Genomic DNA, 20,613 nt, shown 5'->3' with positions numbered 1-20,613 from the left:
CACACACACACACACACACACACACACACACACACACACACACACACACACACACACACACACACACACACACACACACACACACACACACACACACACACACACACACCTCCACTTAACCATACAGTATACAGTGCACATTTTCTAGAGGCCAGTCGAGCAGAATCGACTGTACTGTTACCTCACTGTCTCTCTCCAGTGACATCACGCCCTGACAAAGCCACCATTCATACGGTCGTTGCTTAGAAAACCTATTGTTGCTGCTCCTCCTCACAACAAGAGGCTCAACCAGAGGTGCTCCCCGACTACGCTGAGAGAAAATGAATGGAACGCGTAATGGAGTTACCATTTGCATTAATGGCTTAACTGCTTGCGAATGTCGTCATGGCGAGCTAATCACTCAATCAGTCACTGTGTAGCAGAGCAGAAAACTAACACATCTGGAGCTGCTTCCGAGTTTTCAGTTCTTCGTATTGATGGACACAATATGCACAGAACCTCCTCAGCTTTGGCTCTCAACCCTATTAACCGGACTGAAGTGTTACGATTCTGTGACTGCACTGAAATATTAGAACAGTAAGGGTTGTGTGAGTGAAATGTAGAAAGCTGCGTTACTGTGCTAGAAACACTTTGATTATTGGTCCTCCTGTGTCCTATGAAATGTTTCTTTAAGAGACACACTGTTTTTCCCCTCCTGAAGTAAAAAGGAGTACATTTAGCGCATGCCAGGAATTATGTCATCCACCCGTCGAGTGCCAGCTCCACAGCCCAGAGAGCTGCAGTGAAGGAACATATAGTATTGTTTACCTCATAAAAAACACTCAGCACCTAGCCCGACGCTTAGTGACAAATTTATTGTCCTTAGCAACAATGTAAACAATAGATAATTGGGAGATAATAAATAACACATTTTCATGCACCAGCACCAAATCGTTTCAAGGCCTCTCTATCTGAAATTAGCAGACGGGCAGGATGTGCGGCAAAGCACGGAGCACGTTTGGGAGGAACGCGAAAACAATGCCGAGTGGCGGGGCTGTGAGAGCGGCCCGCTGACATGAGCATGACATGAGTCATGTTCCCGAGTTGGCACGAGCACATGTTGTTTAGAGTCGGTGCGGTGGGCGGCTGCTTGGGCTTCCCTTTCCTTCTGATTAGAAATACCAGGGAAGGTCTTTTATCGTAGCAGCGGACGTATCAGACGATCTGAACGGAGGAGGAGAATATGGAAATGTTTATGCTCCATAATGTGTTTGTGCCTGTCTGACGGTGTGACATCGCAGACGGAGGATGACACAGGCAGGCGGCGTGTGTGTGTGTGTGTGTGTGTGTGTGTGTGTGTGTGTGTGTGTGTGTGTGTGTGTGTGTGTGTGTGTGTGTGCACGAGGCCCCGTGGAGAACCGGCTCAGCAGTGATGTAATGCTTTGGCCGCAGCGCCGTGGAACTTGGCCTCGTCTCTGCAGCGTTTCCTCCACGCTGCTAGGGTCAACTATCCCACAACCTCCAGCGCACAACACGGACCATTCAATTCCCCAGACCTCGAGAGAGCAGAGCGCAACCACACCCAGCGCCACGAGCGCCCCGCGCTTCAGAAGAAGAAGAGGAGAAAGAAGCCACTTGAAGCAGAACTCATACAGTCACCACACCAAAGATTTAGCCCTGTGAAACTCACATATAGAGCATAACAAAGATGGGCACGGATGCAGATACGGCCTCTGGCCCGGAGAACACAAACAGAGAGCTAAGAGCGAGATATGAGGACCCCAGAGGCCACAGCAGTCCTTCGCCTCATTAACTATTTACACCAGAGACAGGCCTCCGCGCTGCTCTGGCCCACCACAAAATCAATTAGCCTTCATTATCAGAGGCTCTGGGCGTGCTTTCTCCAGCAGGGGAGGGTTAATCCTGCTACCGAGGCTTCTAGTTACCAAAAATTATGGAACAATCGGCGGCACGCGCATTTGGGCATGCATGCGTTGCACACGTGACTTCAGGAAACCAGGAGCAGGAGTCCCTTTCATGTCAGTCACACAGATTTCTGCGTTGATCCGTGTTTCAAAATATCAATAACATCTCTCACCTTACAGCTCCCCACTCCCTCGGTCTATCTATTGCCTTGGAGTCTATCAAAGTACCCCTCGATTCCCTTCTCCCTCACAACGCGAGCGCTGAGAAGGAGGAGCGCGTCCAGGTCCGCTCCTCGAGGGTGTGGGGTTACAGTGCGGAGATTTCCCATTGGCGGAAAGTCAACATGGTCGGGGTAATGTGATTAGAGCCAGATTGAGAACGTCGCAGGGGACACATGGGCCTGATCATGGCCCAGTCATCCGATAGTGAGTCCGTATTTATCGACCCGGCCCAGGCGCGGATATTACAGACATAAGAGCCCCCGTCTATTCTTATGAAACCCGCGCTGCAAAGATCGCACCTTGATAACGCAATTAGCCTCTCACTTTCTCCGCACAATCGTGGAATTCCATCAGTGGCTCTCAGACATCAGGCGGCGAAATCTCAATTGATCCACGCTGGGTTGCCGCGGCCCGCGTCCGAGCGGCCGGCGAGGCAGAAAGGTGTGGGGACCCGGGGCCTGTAGCCACTTAGAGTCTGCATGTTTGTGGGAGGCCTAACAGAGCATTTACAATCCAGTTACACAGATAGGAGGAGGGGGAAAAGAGAAAGATGTGCCTGGATGATGGCCAGAGTAGAGATAAGCCTAATACGCTAATATTGTGTTACCCCAGTGTGTTACCATAGGAACAGTTGAATGGATTCAAAGGACCACAAAGATGATCAATCTTGAGAGAGCAGGAGGAAGAGGGTGAATTAAATGCCCTGGGAATGCTCCCGCTCTCCTCTATCTCAGCCATAATTCTTCTAATGACCTCTGCTACCTCGTCTCTGTCTCTCCCTGCGCGCAAGATGTTTCCCCTCACCAAACTCGCGAAGCGCGGCCAGCGCTTTCCATTATGCCGTGTGATCTTTTTGATAGCCGAGCCGTCGCACTGCGCGCGGCCTTTTCTTTTTCATTTTGAGAGTTATTTGTTGTAAAAACAAAAAGGTTGGCCGCCGGTCGCGTTGCTGCCGCATTAATCAGCCCGTATCGCCGCGAGCGTTTAGCCGCGTGACATTACTCACTGATGCACTGTTGCCGTTTGGCCTTTCTCTTCAACTTTACATCCTCTATACTTGACTCAGAACCCACATCCTTTCTGTCTCTCTCCTCTCTCAGCTACATCTCATTCCCGCTCCTCTAACTGACTGCTTTGTGAAAGATGAGGTCATTTGATTTCCCCCCTTGCTGTGTTAAACCAGTGCTAACAAGTTGCAGGACCTACAGAACACATTCTGTACATTAAGATATACATCAGGCCGTCAGCGGGCAGCTCAGCCACCACTACAGTACATAAAGGGCCCTTTATTCCAGCCAGAGTCTCCAGTGCTGCACTGGCAGGTTCAGGCACAGCTTTGATTACACACCAAATGATGAAATACACACAGACCTGAGAGCGCAGCTTTTCTGGCACAACCCAGTGGAAAAGAGAGTTGCAACACTGAGCGCAAGAGCGCACACTTGTGAATGTGCGAGCATTAAAGTGTACATCCATGTGAACACACGCCTATACTCACCAGTTTGGCTTCGGAGTGCATGGAGGGAATGTGGGTGGAGGAGCAGGAGCTGTTGTGGGTGGGACCTTGCATGCCCATCATATTGGAGCCCATGGACATTTGTCTCTCCATCTGCAGAACAAAACAGGGTGAGACGGGTCACACAGCTGTAGACGCGCTCAACCGGCCTCTACTCCTGCAGCGCAGAGCGTTTCCACGTAGGACACTGATTCATAAAAGCTTTATTCAGTGTTGGCTTATTTCCTGCGATTTGTGCGTCCCCCGACAAGATGCTATCGCTGCTTTCACAAAACGCTTCGGCGCTAAAGGGGCGAGATTGCGGCGGCCGAGATGGGAGCGCACGAGAGGCTGATTTCACATGACAGGCTGCCCTGAGCAGAGCGCTATGTGATGATAACTGGAGCTGACCCAAAACAGGAAGCCAGCACGGAGGGACTTAACACAGGAAGCCGGTGCAACAGGGGTGTGCGTGTGTGTGTGTGTGTGTGTGTGTGTGTGTGTGTGTGTGTGTGTGTGTGTGTGTGTGTGTGTGTGTGTGTCAGAAGCATCAAACCCCAGCCACTCTCGAAGCCACATGTGAACAAGGTGCAACTTAATTTATATAAATCTCATCGTAATATACCTTCAGTCGTACTCCCACCACCATGCTGGTTTCCATGGGGAACCCCCCCCTCCCTTGCCTGACCCCCACTACTCCCTTATCCACAGAGGCTCGGGCCCAGAATCTGACACACAGCCTTAATTGCACTAAGTGTGTTTTGTGTAAAAATATCGCCCGAGCTCGCACCCCTTTCCTGAACTGTCAATCTCCCGTAAAATCTCTTACCTCTTAATTTAATAAACATGGGAGTTTTTTTCTTCTACCATAAACACTGGGTGTCTTGTGTTACAATAAAAACACATGTTGTATCATTAGAATCCTAATACAAGGGGCTTTCTCCGGGTTGTTATCATTCTGCGACTCCCAGTGTGGGTGCTCACGCTGGTCCTGTTGCCGTAGTGACAATAAAAATCTATATTCTACACCCAGAAGAACAATAATTTATTTATGTGGAGTGAGTAAGGCGATAGAAAACACTTACGTACACTCAGGCTCACTATGAGTGGATAGCTTTGCTTCTGCGTGCGTGCTCGGTCAGTACTCACGGGCATCAGCACCGCGGAGGAGCCGGGCATGGTGGGGTCTGGCAGGGTTCCAGGCATGGAGGCTGGCAGAGGCTGTCGCTGTCGGTTCCGTAGGTGCAGCAGCGAGGACAGAGAGCCGGGGACGGGCCTGAGGCGACACGTGCAGAGAACTTAGCTCCGTCAGCAGATGAACAACTGCTACTGCTGGGCTAATTTTAGCTAATACTATTTTTCAGACATGGTCAAAAAAAATTTGCATTCTTAAATGGTGTCAAAGGTGTCATATCTATTCAACCACTTACTCTCTGCATTCACTAATTAAATTATGAATGCTAATAATTATGTTCTAAATTGCTGTTATCCACTGCTAATAAAAGACAAACAAGAGACAAACAAAACAGTTAAACAGGGAAAAGACAATATTAGGTTTCTATGCCCTAAGTCACCTTTGAGAGGTTAACTGCTGCTGTGTAAAGGCTGCTGTTGTAGCTGAAGAGCTATTGATTATCCATAAAGGATAATCACAGAGCTCCTCGTGAGCTTTAAAGCAACAAGACGAGAGACGTTGTTGATCACACCAGAACTGATTTGTAATGACATTTTGAAAGCCTCTAAACAATAAACAAATGTCTTCCTCATCATTTCCATGTCCCAGGGAACGAACTCTGCTGTAACCATTTTACAACTGGTATTTTTCACAAACACTTCACAAATCTCTCATTGGGTAGAAGGAGTTCATACTCTGGTCCACCATGTGAAATTGCTGGACTCTGTTCCTTTTTTTCCTGTGTGCTCCCGCTCCAGTTGTGAGTTGAGGCATCTCGGGCCTTCTTGGACCCGGGCGCCGCTCATCTGGCACGTCGGAGGAACAGCAACGACGGCGGTGATGAATGAATAATATTTGTCATAACAACCGCGGGTTGTGCATGATCAGAATCACATTTAGAAGCAGCTCCAGCAGTGAAAGCCCTGTGGGGAAAAATCTCCCTCCGCGACCGCAAAAGCGTGTGTGGACCAACAGGCCTATCCACACTCACGGCCACATAAATAAATCACATGTACGGACAAGGCTCGAGCCCCAACTACTGACAGCGGCCTCGTCTTAGTCACTGCAGCCAGCCAAACGCCCAGACCGCTCCATCTGCGCGGGGGTGACATCATTTACACAACTGCCACCAAAATCCTCGCCGGCCGCAGCACCGACTCCCAGCTGCAGCCTGTGCTGCCTGCGGCGCCGGGTTCCACCGCCCAATTCTTTAATAACCCAGATCGGCAGAATCGATAACGCTCAAGTCGTCAGCGTCGTTAGCATAATTGCTGCCACTCGCCAGTCAATAAAGCTCCATTTTCAGGGACGTTTATGTATTAGTGCAAACAAGAAGCGTTTAGGTTAGACGTGTTCAACGGGTTAATGTAATTAATTGACCACATCACAGCCTGGATTACCGTAATAGTGAGCAGCCACATGGTGGGGGAGCGCAGACCACATGGTCCCCCCACCTGAATAAATACCTGTATTTTCCCAGACCTAAATATGTGCATTTACGCTCCAGACATTTTAGATTGCTCCACACACACGCTGGGCCATTACCATCCCGACTGCGTGTCATTCCTGTCTAACATCCCAATTTATCACAATCACACTCATTTAACGGCGCGCGTGACATCTGAGCAACGCTGCGAATCCAAACATTTCCACATGGGAAAAGTCATGAAAGTACAATGAGGTGTGCAGTGTGGCCGCGCGCTACGTCAACACGCTTCCCCTCCGCGTTCGGACCCTGCCAGCGCTCCGAAAGATGTAATAGCAGTCGCGAGGCGGTGCCACTGACATGCTGTTGATTTTGAAAATCTTGAAAAATTAGGTATAATTGGACACGTTTGTGGTTTAAATAGTATTTTTGCAGGAGCGTTTAGAAATGGGAGGCATTTCAATATGATGCATTGACCCTCCACATATAGCGCGATGATTCTTCTTCTTGTCCGTCCGTGTTTAAGATTAGAAAATGAAACACGCAGACGTACTGCACTGTGCAGCTACGAGAGCCGATCAATAGCTGGCACAGGGCCGCGCTCGGCACAGGCAGCTTCTCACTTTCTGGAAGAAAAAAACCTGAACATGAAACATGAACTGCTTCAACGCCTGTGTTCACCTGCAGCGGAGCTCCACTTTTAGTAAATAAAACCATATTGTGAAGAAAACAATTCATGTGGGAAGCTAAAGTTGAGGTGTTATGAAGACGTCACAATGTAATGCTTCTATTTGAATTTTGCACCAGTGGTCAAACAAAACAAGTCAGTTTAAATGTGTCCTATCTATTTCTGTGATCTTGAAGCACGTCCTTTACCTTCCTTTCTTATTTACTGTTGCCCTGATAATAATATTTAGCTGTAAAACAATTTTGTGATGCAGCCAATAATCATTAAAGGGTTAATCTTCAATCTTATGGTCTTGGGCTTTGCTCTGCTTTGTGCTCTCACCAGAAAACATAATGCACTGTCTACACTGGATTAGTGGATTCATGTTCGGAGTGTTTGTGTATGCGTTCCAATAAGTGCATGTAGCAGTGTGTAAATGTGCACGGCACTGTGTGAACATGTGTGTGTGTGTGCGTGTGAGTGAATAATGAGAGGCTGTGGCTCCACTGAGGGGATTGATAATAGCCTGGGCTGCGGGCCCCGGGGGAGAGCAGGTAGACACTCTGCAGCCCCGGCCCCGCGCTCTCACGTTACTGAGTGCCTCGCTGTCTTCAACAGCCCCCGCCCCCGAACCACCACCACCACCATCGTAGCAACGGCGTCCACTCCGCCATGACGTCACCGCGAGATGTTTTTCCCAGACTTCCTCCTCTTGTACCAAGCTTTTCTTCCACAGTCTATTTCTCCAAGTTGTTATTCTCTCTCCGGTGGAGCACAATGGGGAGCCGCTTACTGTCTCCTTAATCCTCTGTAACTCTGGACCTCTCGGGGTGCACACACCTCGAGTCGGGCCCCCCTTCTGCTCTTGTTCGCTCCAACCTACACATCTTGCAGTCTGCACACACTTTACTCTGCCGGTCCCCACGGTCTCAACTCCGACTCAAGTGCTGGGGACTTAAAGACGAGGGGCTTGGCCGGCGTCCAAGAGGAGCAAGAGAGAGGGAGAGAAAGGTGCAGTCAGTCCACTGACTCATATCCTTCTCTTTCTGACTCTGCTCCAGCAATGATGTAATGCTCTTGGCTTTTCGCCCTCCCCCCACCCTGTGCCTGCCTACCCCCAGATTTCGTCCCTCCCTCCTTTCCTCTCGCTTTCTCCTTCCCCGCGCCTCCTCGACTCGTCCAGTATCACTGCGCTCGCGCCTCGCTGGGCGAAGTCGACGCGAGCTCTGGGCAGACACGGCAGCGAAAAAACTTTCGAACGTAACCAAAACAGCCCAGGGCCAAGTTCCAGACGCTCGAGAGATGGTGGTGCAGTCGCCATGGGAACGGAGGTAAACAGAGGGAGAAACAAGGGCCTCAAACAGCTTGCAGCTGCCTGGCTCTCTGAGTAAACACTACACAGGACCTGCCCCTGATTTACTGCCTTTAATCACTGGTGGGAGGAGAGTGCCATGGGGTTTGGACTGAGGAAATAATACGAATCTGATCAAATAAATCAGCCCTAATGGGTTACGACACAGGCTGAGTTTTATTAGCAGGCTTGCTGGGAGGGTGCTGCACTGGGATGGATATGGTGTGGGGTGTCCTCACACTGGGAGCCCCAAGCTGAGTAAAGCCATGCCAAAGTACAGCTGAGGAATGCTGGTGAATGACACTCTGGAGAATGCACAATTGCTCAATGTCTTCACCAGAGAGCTCGTCTGCTTTAATTCGCCCGATGCTGGGGACCGTGAAGATGGGACGTCTTTCATTTTCAGCGAGAGAGAGCACACGCGAGCGCATTCTTGCGAAGAGTCAAACCCGTCCGTCACATCTGTGTCAGCTGCAGCCTGGCATCTGCACCTGACTGCTGTTGCAACGTCTGACGCACGCGGCCCCTTTCACTTTCAATGATACTCCATCCTCCGCTCCGTCCATCTGAAGCTGGCTGATTGCTAGCATGTGTCTCCTTTCCCACATTCAAACCTCTCATCCCCCTGACTTCTCGTCCTCCGCTGTCAGTCTCAGCACTCAGAATTTTTCCACATCCTCATTCTTCTCATCCCAGACTGTACATACCTCCGTTCACACATAATTTCTCTTTTGCTTTCCATGTACGGACAGGTTTTCTTGCTCTACCTAGCTGGCCACCATCCGGGCATCGTGCGATTCCTCTCTCATCCGTGCTCCCGATCCCTCTCTTCGTCTCCTCCATCTACCTTTGATCCCTTTCCTCACCCTCCTCTGTCCACCTCTGAGCACTCTTTTCCACACTTCCACGTGTTGTGATCCCCGCGCTCCCCTGAGTCGCGAGGCCTGTCCCTGGATGTGAGTTGCCTGTGCAGGAGCCTGCATGTGTGGTGGCCCTGGGGCAGGGATGACACAGCCCTGCTGGAATGAGAGGGAACAGAGTCTGGGCGTTCCTCTACAAACGCACTATTAAACCCACTGCAGTACACAATGAGCTCATCTTAATTCAGGTCAGATGTACATGCTGCATTCTTTTTCTTTCTTTCCTCTTTTGTAATTGATTACACTGTTTATACGCGTTGTTTATTTGATCTTACATTTTCTCCACTTGCTACCACTCATTATGCATTAGCCATTTAATTTATATACAGTTGTCTATTTCCTACACTCGCTTGCGGAGAAGACATTTGTCATGTGCTGGCGTTAAGGCACCTCAGCCATTTTCTAGAGGTCACTGAGGACGGAGCTCCCTCCTTATCACAGCTTTCTGTATGCAATCTAATCATGAACAATAGTGAAGGAAGTTTTGTTTAATTTTCGCAGTTCATGCGGGTCAAAGCCCACAACTCACTGAGGGGCCTTCTCCACGCTGGTGCTGATAGCGGGTGCCAGCACATCGGGTGTATAAGCGCAGAAATAGAAATAGAATGAATAAAATGTGTTATGCAGTCTATAAATATAAATCTTTTAAGATTGTTGAGATTTAAATAATTCAACTAACTGTACTGTGACACAGAATGCGTGAAAATGGGCACTGAGAGTTTCAAGTGTCAGTGGCCCGTGCAAAACATTTAGAGGTTGTTGCTACTTGGTCAATCAGCAAAATAGGATAAGAATATGCACTGCAGATGTATCACCCTGTACCTGGGCGTTGCATGAAACCCTGCTGCTTTACAGGCACGCTCACCCAAAGCTATTTGTGCCACTTCCCTTTAAGCCAAATACAAGGACCACAAGTAGCGAGTGGCTCGGAGGTGCGAAAAATATTGTGCATTTAAAGCTGCATGGGAAATGAAACCACAAATTGACTTCCTTACGAGCTTTGCATGATGCGACAGTCAAACTTTACACATGCTCTGGGTGGGACATCACCAAGAAAGACATATTTAAGTTTAGAGTTAATAGCTCTGAGTAGAAAAATACAAGGAAACGAAAAAGCACCACAGCAGCATCGAATTCGGAGGATAAAAATACCGATGTCACATCAACACAAAATGCAGCGGCAGAAATGTGGGCCATTTGACGAATACTGTCTTGGTTACATGGTGACAAACCAAAACCACCTGGTATTTGTGCTTCTCTGAGCTCTTTTCACTTTAACAACGCAACAACCCTTTCATAGGTTGTTAGAAGCACCTGTTGCGAGCACACATTGAACAGCTTCTGCGCTGCTCCTCACTCAACCCGCTGTGTGAGGTTGATTGGGTCGGAAATTCTCCGTGAGCCATAATGGAAGAATATCTAACAACGATGCGTGGTGCCCACAGACGTACCCCCTCGACCTCCTCTGAGGTTTCCACACAATGTTGTATCTTGCACGGTCGAGTAGTGAAGTCTAATATATTTAGCTCTGACATAACTCTGTACCAGATGTTTCGAATTGAAAAGGCAGCGAGCGTCCAAATGCGTTGGACACCGCTTTCCTTTGTATGATAGCGATAGCCATGACATTTAGATCTGCTGGCTGCTCCCCAAGCCTGGTTCGAACGCTGGTTTCTGTCAGTGCGGCTCGCCAAAGACCTTGTTGAGGTGCTCCGAGCAGAAGGAAAGACAGAGAAGGAAAGAGAGAGACGCGGAGCGAGAGGTCCTCAGGTTTCACAGCTGCAGACACAGCTCAACCCTAAAGTAAATGGACTTGAAGAAAGCCAATCCTAATTGATTCCAAGCCTCAAAGCTCTTTAGTAAACATTGTGGAGCAATGAAAATGACTTGTTATCCTAATTCATTGGTCGCTCACACTATATATTTAGCCTGGTGCAGGGGCAGATGGAGGAAAACACACGAACGTGACTGATTTTGTTTGGTAATTGTGTCTTCATTCAGAATTCAGAGCCCCATAAAATGTGTCAAGATTAAAAGCTTTATAGGCCTGCAAATCTCTCACACAACGACCTTAAATACTGCACAATTGTTTTCAAATTGTAGAAAAAAAGTTAATTATTTAGGCTTAAATGACGTAAATGACTTTTTTTCTTACAGAGACATGGGAAATCTCCACATTTTAGAGATGCAGTTGCATTACAGCAGGCATCAGAGGAATAGGAACAAAGTTCAGCCGGCCTGTGAAGTGTTCGGTTGCTCTGTACGTAGGAAGTTCCTGTGGAGAGACACTGTTCTGGCCCTAATGGCTTCCTGTGGAAGCACTGCTTCCCAGTGGAGGGGTTTCCTCAACCCATTTTCCTGCTGATGTGAACGTTTCCAGATCAGCCCGCTCTCGTGTGAATCTGCTCATCCTATTCACGTGCCAGGATTTAAGCATGGTAGTAAACAACAAGGCATCCACGCTAAACAACGTGCCTCAGATAACTGCAGCTGTGCCCTGCTGCGGCTGGAAACCACTAACACGTAGCGTACCTGCTCTGGTTTTCACATGACGCGTCTTTGGGGAAAAACCGCCAGACTCTCAGCAAGTCTGCAAGTATTTATGATCAGCGACGAGAAGTGGAGCGGGTCGTTAGCGAGGTGAGGAGTTTTTAAAGAAAGGTAAACTCAGGTGAAGCAAGCCCAGCTCAGTCTCAGCGTTACTGGCAGTGATTGCTTCTCTTCCAGGGGGATGAAATTCCACCCCTGTCCTTGACAAAGAGCCTGATGGGGTGTCAGTCAGGCTTAGTGATGGGCCATCCAATATTCACTAGCTCCTCAAGCTGTAAATCTACACAGGACAACTACGGCACAGCGCAGGACTATGACACTCAGCCATATCAGTGTCACCCTAAGTCGCCAAAGGCCTGCTTTGCAGTAACTTTGCAGTAAGTCTATTCTGGTGGGATGAAGAGATAAGTTTTGAATATTTATACATTACAAAAGATTATAGAACAAAACGCGATTTCCTCCAAAAAGGATGGTTTATAAAATCAGTGCGCTGCTTCCTTACCATTAAAAGCTGCAGGTGAGTTACTGTACAAACACCATGCTGTGATGTGGCATCAGCTTCTACTATACACCTGCATGCAGAGGCTGGTGAGTAAGGGATCGGCACGATGAGGCTCTCGCTGACGTTCCCACACAGAACGCACGGACTGATTTAGAGAATGAAACGCAAAACCGTTGTAAAGTAGCCACCGCGGCTTCAACAGTGACTTCATCGTGTCCTCTGGGACCATTTTGGCATGTTTAGCTGTTGACAATATTGAATGAACAGCAATAGTAAAGTAGCCAGTTCCATCCACACTCGCGCGCGTGCACACACACGCACACACGCGCGCACACACACACACACGCACACACGCGCGCACGCACACACACACGCACACACGCGCGCACGCACACACACACACACACACACACACACACACACACACACACACACACACACACACACACACACACACACACACACACACACACACACACACACACACACACACACACACACACAACAAAACCCTGACATGACCTCAGACTACGGAGGGACAACAATCGGCACAGACACAAAAGGGAACGACTTGAGCTCCAGGCTGGAGGTGAGAGGATTCTCTCCGATCGCCACACTGCTTCTCGGCGCGTCTGCAGACTTTCCCCCGCTTCTTTCTGACCCGCGCTAACAAAAGCGCTACAAAGACAATGACGCAAAGACGACCTCTCTTTCTTTTTTCTTCCTCTTTCTGTTCCACCGCGCATTCCAAGTGTTACTTTCCCCCCCGCTTATGGCTGGCCCCGTTTTCTGGCCTACTCACCCTATCTGTCTGTTGGTGGATGGAGCCTGAGTGATGACAGAGCTGGACTGAGGAGAGGGCAGGGCCTGCTGGATCACTATGCTGGTGTCGTGGTTGCCCATCCGTGAGTGGGACTGCTGGTGCTGGCCTTGGCCTGCCTGGCCATGCAGGGAGATGTTCTGCAGGGACGAGGAAAGGAGGAGAGCGAGCGGATTAGGAGATTAGCGGTCTGTCAAGAATGACACATTCTTTCCTGAAAGTTGCACAATGCAACTGTTTGGCCTTGGGCTTTATACGCCCAGCCTGACAGGAGAACTATGTAAGCTATCATCTACGCGCTGCTCCCGAGCCGAGTGGGGGAATTATCAGCATCAACATAAATATATAAATATTACTATCAGTCTAATATCAGCCTAGTGTAGGACATGGTTTTCTTTATTGTTATTAACCAAGCATGAATGTATGTATGCTTCTCTCACCAAGAGCCACTGGAAATGAACAAACACCAGCTCACTCGACTACTATAGGATGTATATGAATATATTATATGTATTTATATATACACCAGTTGACTGCTGCTTTCGTTTTCTGCCTACTGTGCGTCGCGCTCTCCTGCACTGACTCGTCTCCTGCTGACTTTGCAGAGACTCCCATCATAAACCACACAGGCTCGGGGAGGCTAGACGTGGCTGACCTGAGCGCAGACAAGCTCCAGAGCCAAATCTTCCTAGACATTAGATAAGCAGTTTGTCCTGTGGTGATTTGACTAGCGCCCGTGTTTCAGGTAGAGGCGTAAATGATCACATCTATTGTTAAATGTCTGCAACCGTGCTCACATGAGGGGATGTCTGGCTGGGTCTCGTGAGTTTGTCTTCACGTCTCTTAATGTAAGGAGTAACATTCCCTCTCTGAGACGTGGCTCGGAGCTGTTTGAAGTTAAAGGTAGAGAATCTGATCCCCTTTCTCCCCACCTGTAATGGGGGACAACTACCTGCTAGATGGGCCGGCCACTGTCAACAAGCCGGCACCAGGGATCAAAAAGGGCCATTCACCACTTTGGATGAAATCCACCATGTAGCAGAAACGCTTTTGGTGTAAACATGCGGTTATGAGCTCCTTCACAATAAAGAAATGAGCAGTGCACTGTGGTTTATGTGTGTTCAATCTATTAAAGGACTGTGCATTTGCACTATTGTTAGTGACCTGACTGATGACAGCACCAGATAACACAACCGCCTGACCGAACCCATGTGGTGGCTGTGGCTTCACCGGGGTGTTTTTTTTAAAGCCTGAGGATTTGTTCCTCCTGATTCAGTACCTGTTTACTGTCCTCCTCCTCCTGCACCTTGCAAAACTCGTGCTCAATGGAGCAGTCCAGTTCGCTGAATAATCCCACCTCCTCGCAGTTCTTCAAGAATCGCGTCGGTGTGGGCGTCTGATCTGGAAACACAGCAAAAATTCATTACTTGCTACATTAGGCCTCACTGTAGAAGGTTAAGTAGTTGGTTTACTTACAGGCTGATTTACATTGTAGTGTTTTTCTACCTTTTGCATGTTGTTAAATGCTTTATATAGACGTTAATCTAGAAGCTGCTTGACGGTAATCAGTACTTTTTATGTACAGTACTCTTTCTGGTTACTTTCACTCAGTTAGCGAGACTAAGATACAGTACTTCCCTCGACAGCCCCATTTCAGCTGATAAAGTGCAGATCCCACATACTGAGTGGGGGTCTCATTTGCTGAGTGCAGTCAAGCTGCGGTATTCAACTTGATGTTGTGGGGGGTGAACACGGATCAGGTTTCAGACAGTTGAAGGTGATTTTAGGATCAGGCTTGTTTCAAAGGCTAAAAGCATACTTCACAGCATGTTTACACATTTTGCCCAGACTTGGGATGAATTTCAACCTCATTATAACCCCAGATACATTTTAACAACAAGTATACTCAGTCACACTGCTCTTATTTTTTCCCCCCTCTCTGTGAGAGTCTCAGTGCTCAGTTCAAGGTCTCAGTAAGAGAAATGGTCGGAGCTGTAACTCAGACAACTGCTAATAAAAACACCCGGCCTAGAAAATGTGATCCCGTTGTCCGCAAGGCGTAAATAATGCAGAAGCCACAATCTCGGCCGCGTGTCTGCAGCAGTTCAAACTGCCATCTACTGTGAGGCGCTTCTAGGAACAGAGATCTATACTTATGGATTGGCCTTGGGTTGACTCTGCATGAGCAGGACACAATCTAAGGATTTTATGTTTCTGTGTGTCCATCAGCGGGTTACAGCCGAGGACCTTCTCCCTGTTAACACGTCCGATGTGGCACATCCCTGGTGGCATCTCCCGGTGTGTAAAACAGAGCAGAGCTGCAAGTCACATAATTTACATTAGCGTAAACAACCGGTGCAGACACGCCACGAGGTTCCTGATGATAGACAAGTGAGTAACACACCTGCAAATGAACTACACGACTGCTGGGGACTGAGCCTGCGTCGATGGCAGCCGTCACCCACCTGAGAGCATGTTGTCGTTCTTGATGGAGGGGAACTTGAGGGTCATCTCATGTTTGTGTCGATGTATCATCAGATGGTCCTCCGTGGGGAATCGCTGTGGCATTCATAAAAGCAAGGGCCGGCGTTAAGATGGACACGATGAGAGCAGCAGCCTGAGTACGGACTTCAAACAAAAGTTTTCAACAGGTATTTTTACTCCCACAGCTTTATTTACAGTTAGTGTTTCATGCTATTCGGTTTCACCCTCATGCGTGGGGCAGTAACCGACTCCTCAGGTCTGCTCAATGTACACGTCTTTACATCTCAGACACACACACACACACACACACACACACGCAGCAGCCCGTCTCACCTGAGAGCAGCCAGGAGCGTTGCACACATACGGCCTTTCCTGGTCTGAGTTCATCACTCTGGCCGTCTTTTCATAAAACTACAAAAAGAAATGGTAGAAAGCGAGGAGAGGAAGTCAAGCAACCAGCATTCAAGAGGAAAAAAACACGCTCATTGTGAGGTGCTAGACAATTGCCTCATCACCCGAAAAGGCTGTGATTATTGTCAGCATTTTCATGTTTTCACACCACCGTCGTCCACGTGTGACAGTGGATTTAATTCAGCAAAGACATACAAGCACTGGGGAACACTTACCCAACACTTGGACTTTTTCACTGTGCTTTTATAGTGATAAATCCACACGACTAGCACCGAATGCTTATTTATTTTTGACACGGCTCAGCCAGGTTCTGTGTCGGACAGCTGTTCAACATAGAAATGAAGCTTCGTATCGAACAAGCAGCAGGTCCAGTTATTACAAGCAAAAGGCTTCACACCTGCATCGCTTCTACAGGTGACTGTCATATCTGTTCAATAAAGACTAACAGCTGATTATGTTATAGCTCCTGCCAAAAGTAAAAAGGCTTGAGGGAAGATAAGTCAAAATAAATGCCTAATGATTATATGTGATGCATTTATATTCTGGGGTGTTTTCTGGGTTGTTGCACATGTTATTCAGAACAGCTCATTTGGAAACCTCATGTTTTGAATACCTCCTACACTGTGTCAGTAAACTGTCAGGTAAACGCCGGCACTGAGAGTCTTTGCTTGTTTGCTAAACAATGATTTTTCTGATTAGAAGTGTTTTTTTCATAACTGCACATGGTACTTAATTTAAGTAATTTTTTGTACGGATGTTTGTCTTAAGGCAGTATTGAACACAGATGTTGGGTTTTTCATTTAAGGCCTCTCTTTGCGCCAAAAACTGTTTTGCTTATATTTTATTTCACCATGTCGTCATCCAGTTTCTAGTCAATGTGATGCATGCGCTGAGTCAATACAAGCAAGTGCACACAAGCATGACTTGTGAATCCACAAATATCACAACTGCATAAAAATTGTTTAGAAAAGCAACTTAAAGCGGCGTGATAAGCTTTGTAACACCCATCCAGTGACAGCGGGCAACATGGTGAAGTAAATGTCTCCATCGGTATAAGAAGGAGGACTGGTACCTGAACAAAGCAGAGCAGAGACTCATTTTATAATGTGTGAATTAAGCCGCTGAATGAGGGATTAAGCCGGACTACAGCGCGGCACCTGGAGGTGTTACATCATCCTAAAAATGAAGATGCAGGGGGATAAAGATGCTGCATTAAAGCGGGCGAACGCACATTTTGGCTGTTATCCTCCGTCTCCCTCATGAACTGCTGCTGCAGTCACATCAAAACAAACCATGCAAACCGGCCTGTGGACGGCCCCGTGAGCCGCATGAGCCGCAGCGCTGCCGTTTGTTTGTCATTTCTGCTCTGGACGAGGGCGACGTTGCTACTTCACCTCCATCATCGGTTCGCGAGAACTGCAACGTCTCCAGAACCCAAGTCAACGCCGCGTCACGTGTCAAGCATGAATACCTTCATACATTATGTACATGTGTGTCTTTTCATGGGTACAGACTATTTCCTTAAGCACAGTCAAAACACTCAAATATTGTGTTATGCTAAGCAGTGCTGTTTTCCTAACAAGCTGTACTTCATGACTGAGCCTGCAGAGCAGGGTCTGGACAGGGTCTCTCTGTCAGAGAGCAATGAGCCCTGCTCTCTCTTTCTGTCACCAGTTAACTCCGTCTCTTCTACAGGGCCCCTAAAAACTCACCTGGTCTCATTTGACACAACAAACATGACTAAAACTACTGATCCAAACCTTTGACTCAACGCTCACCCACTGTTCGAAGCACTGTGCAGCCACTACAGTCACTACAGCCTGCAGACACGTCGCCGATTGTGTCTTGAATCAACCTTTCATGTCACCGTGTTTCACGTGAAACGCTCAGCGTTCTAGGAATTTTGTCTCGATCTCCTCTACAACATATGAATCAGCTGAATGAATCACAGGACGTATTACACAAGAAACTAAGAACACACATCTTTTAAAACAGATGCAAAAATGATCCTTTCCCTTCCTCTTCCTGTTTCTAAAAACGGGGTTCTTTACTAGGAAATTCAAACCATATGAAGCATAAAACTTTTAACCATTAATTCCGTGAATGCCTCTGTGAATTATAATAGCTTTCACACGTCAAATTATCAGTACTCAGCGCCCTTTCCTTGAAAAGGGCACTTGGCTCTTCATATAGATGTTTTAGTTTAGCAGAGGAAATTTGGTTACACTTTACATTAACTATATCCCGATGTGAGCGAGGGGAAGGATTAGAGTATGGCGTTCGATTTCAAGAGAATCTGAAGAGGAATTCTCCAGGTAGAGCACATATTAGAATTTAAACAATATGTTAAAGGAGCCCCATATGCAAAGGCATGGAGGGTTAAAGCAAGCACAAACATGTGCAACAATTCAAATGTGCAGCTCCCCGTAGCCCGGGCCTTTGACACTACAAGTTCAAGGTAATACCACAGTGATCCCTGAGGCAAGAAACACAGCTCGTAGACAATGTCTGCCCTGAACTTGTGCTCTTGAACTCCAAGTGCAACAAAACGAGTGGCATGATGTTAAAATTTGATAACTAGCAGTTACTGCGCAAGCACAAAACGGGTTCACACCCCTTCTGTGAAAGAAATACATCTTAGGGTATATGTGATAAATGTAGATATTATTTTGATGCCTACGTGCAAAACACCTTCAGGGTCATAGGAGACTTCTGTGGCCAAACTGTTGATTGGGTTGTGCGACCGGTGCAGTGATCCCTGTCATTTGACCCCAGCTTACATTAGCACAATCATTACCAGAAGAAACGCTTCACCTTGAGCGCATACAACAAGCACCGACAAATAAACTCAGTCTAGTTCGTATGTCTTTGCTGAAATGAGCTGTGGGGCCGCAATCAAGCTGAACAGTGAGGAAATTAGGGAAACGTGTAGTTTTGCTTCAGGCTTAAACTCTTCAGTAGTCTGGTTTGGATTTCAGCGGGAAACCAAAGTACAAAATTTAAAAAGTTAGTATTGTTTTCCAAATTAAAATAAAATCGTTTATTAATTTATTATAAAGTTTAATACTGTTTTACGTGTCTTGATCTTAAAAGACAACTAAAAATTGCTTTATAAAGCAACGTTTATAAATTCAAATAAGACGTTTCAAGCTTTTCTACAAAATATTATTTTCTTGATTTTTAGGTTCCTTTTTTAAAAACGCTATTTCCTGATCAAAACCGATCAAAATCAGACCTAACCGCTTCATCAGGTGTTACTAACACAGCCAATTAAAGGGACGCAATGCCGCCGAAAGCAACCATAATCATTCAAAGCAGTGTGAAGGGGAAACAAGTGCTTATTGATGGCGCTGTCACATAAACATAATGAGACTCGTCGCATCATTAAAACATCTTTCTGCTTTCAAGTCGTATAGCAACGAAGCGCGCCTCGTCAGCACAACCTTCCTGGAAATAACCCTCAACATCTCGGCGCTTAATCATATATCGACTGGCCTGCAGGATGACGTCATGCCACTCACTGTGCCGCTCAAAAGAAACGGGGACGTAAATTTCGCAGGGACACGTGCATCATTTTTCCGTGTTTAATTGCCGTTACGGCAGACTGGGCTATGATTTTCTAGACGATCATCGGTGAACCGCAGCACGCAGAGTCCGGGACGAGCGCCGCCGGCTCTGCGCACATCCCGGGATGGGACAGGCATGACAATGATGCAAGGATCCGGGTTTGGTGCGTTAGAGCTCACAGAGGTCAAGATGCCACTGCAGGAACGCTTCCTATAGTTTTTGAGTTTCCGAGGCTAAATTCCTGCAAACTTGCGTGACAGGCACTTGACTCCGCGTTCAACTTCAGCGACAGTCACGAGACGGGACGACGCGCGGACACCAGGCTGAAATGACAACGCGCTCGCGCGATCGTGACACTCCATCTCCCTCGGCTGCAGCGCGGAACCGAGCCGAGACCCGCGGGGAGCGTGACATGTTCACCGCGGCTACTGAAGCGAACCGCAAAACGAGCTGTTGCATGAAAAACGAGAGAAGAAAAAGTAAGAAGAAGAGACGGCAAACCTGCAGCGGCGCGTGCACGGTGTCCTGCATGGCGGCACGAGCTTTTCAACTTACCAAACAAGTGCAGACAATGCGAAGCAGTCTCTCAGAAGAAACCACGTTGGACTGAGAAAAGATTACAATGCGATCTATTTAGAGAAGCATAACGTCACCCCGGGGTGACGTCACGTGGGATTCCTGAACTTCTAAATCATTGCGGTCCGCGAGAGGCGGCGCGAGCAGGGCGGAGTTTACAAACACACTCCCAGACGGAGGCAAGGGTGGACACTGCTGAACCTGAAGTGGGTGTGGTGCCGAGCTCGAGCTCCGGTCCCGATTCAGACGGGCGGTGGGCGCGCGGCACTGCGTCTGCGTCTGCGTCTTCTGACCAGCGGTGGAAAGAAACGCAGTGAACTTACTGAAGTACTGAACTGAGGCAGACTGTAATACACTTGAGTAATACTGCTTCATGCTGCCGGGCCTGCATCACTGGAGAAATCCACCAGTTACTTTGGTAGTTTAAACTAAAATATTTATTTAAAAAAAACACATCTAGAGTAATTTTCAATCCCAGTTTCAACACTATAAAACATACCTTACTAATTTAACCTCTACTAATAGTCTTGTTGGGTCGGTTTTC

General features: G+C 47.7%; 1 protein-coding gene across 4 annotated transcripts in view; it reads right to left on the bottom strand.

The window, feature by feature from the left end:
- Window positions 1-20,613, bottom strand: part of creb5b (cAMP responsive element binding protein 5b) — a 35,109-nt gene that overhangs the window by 10,642 nt on the left and 3,854 nt on the right. Inside the window, exons 1-7 of one of the 4 annotated variants that reach the window (XM_029130223.3) lie at window positions 19,995-20,212; window positions 15,849-15,926; window positions 15,497-15,590; window positions 14,311-14,432; window positions 13,014-13,171; window positions 4,771-4,897; window positions 3,625-3,735 (exon numbers count right to left, since the gene is read on the bottom strand). In XM_029130223.3, the coding sequence (XP_028986056.1) occupies window positions 3,625-3,735; window positions 4,771-4,897; window positions 13,014-13,171; window positions 14,311-14,432; window positions 15,497-15,590; window positions 15,849-15,926; window positions 19,995-20,024 (720 nt within the window). In that variant the 5' untranslated portion in view covers window positions 20,025-20,212. Of the gene's footprint in view, window positions 1-3,624; window positions 3,736-4,770; window positions 4,898-6,774; window positions 7,969-13,013; window positions 13,172-14,310; window positions 14,433-15,496; window positions 15,591-15,848; window positions 15,927-19,994; window positions 20,213-20,613 lie in introns of those variants that run through there. The other 3 variants (XM_029130225.3, XM_029130222.3, XM_055503269.1) reach the window with 3 other exon arrangements.

The sequence above is a fragment of the Betta splendens genome, chromosome 16 (genome assembly GCF_900634795.4).
Source record: "Betta splendens chromosome 16, fBetSpl5.4, whole genome shotgun sequence".
NCBI classification, from domain to species: Eukaryota; Metazoa; Chordata; class Actinopteri; order Anabantiformes; family Osphronemidae; genus Betta; species Betta splendens.
This window is presented reverse-complemented; position numbering and strand designations above follow the sequence as displayed.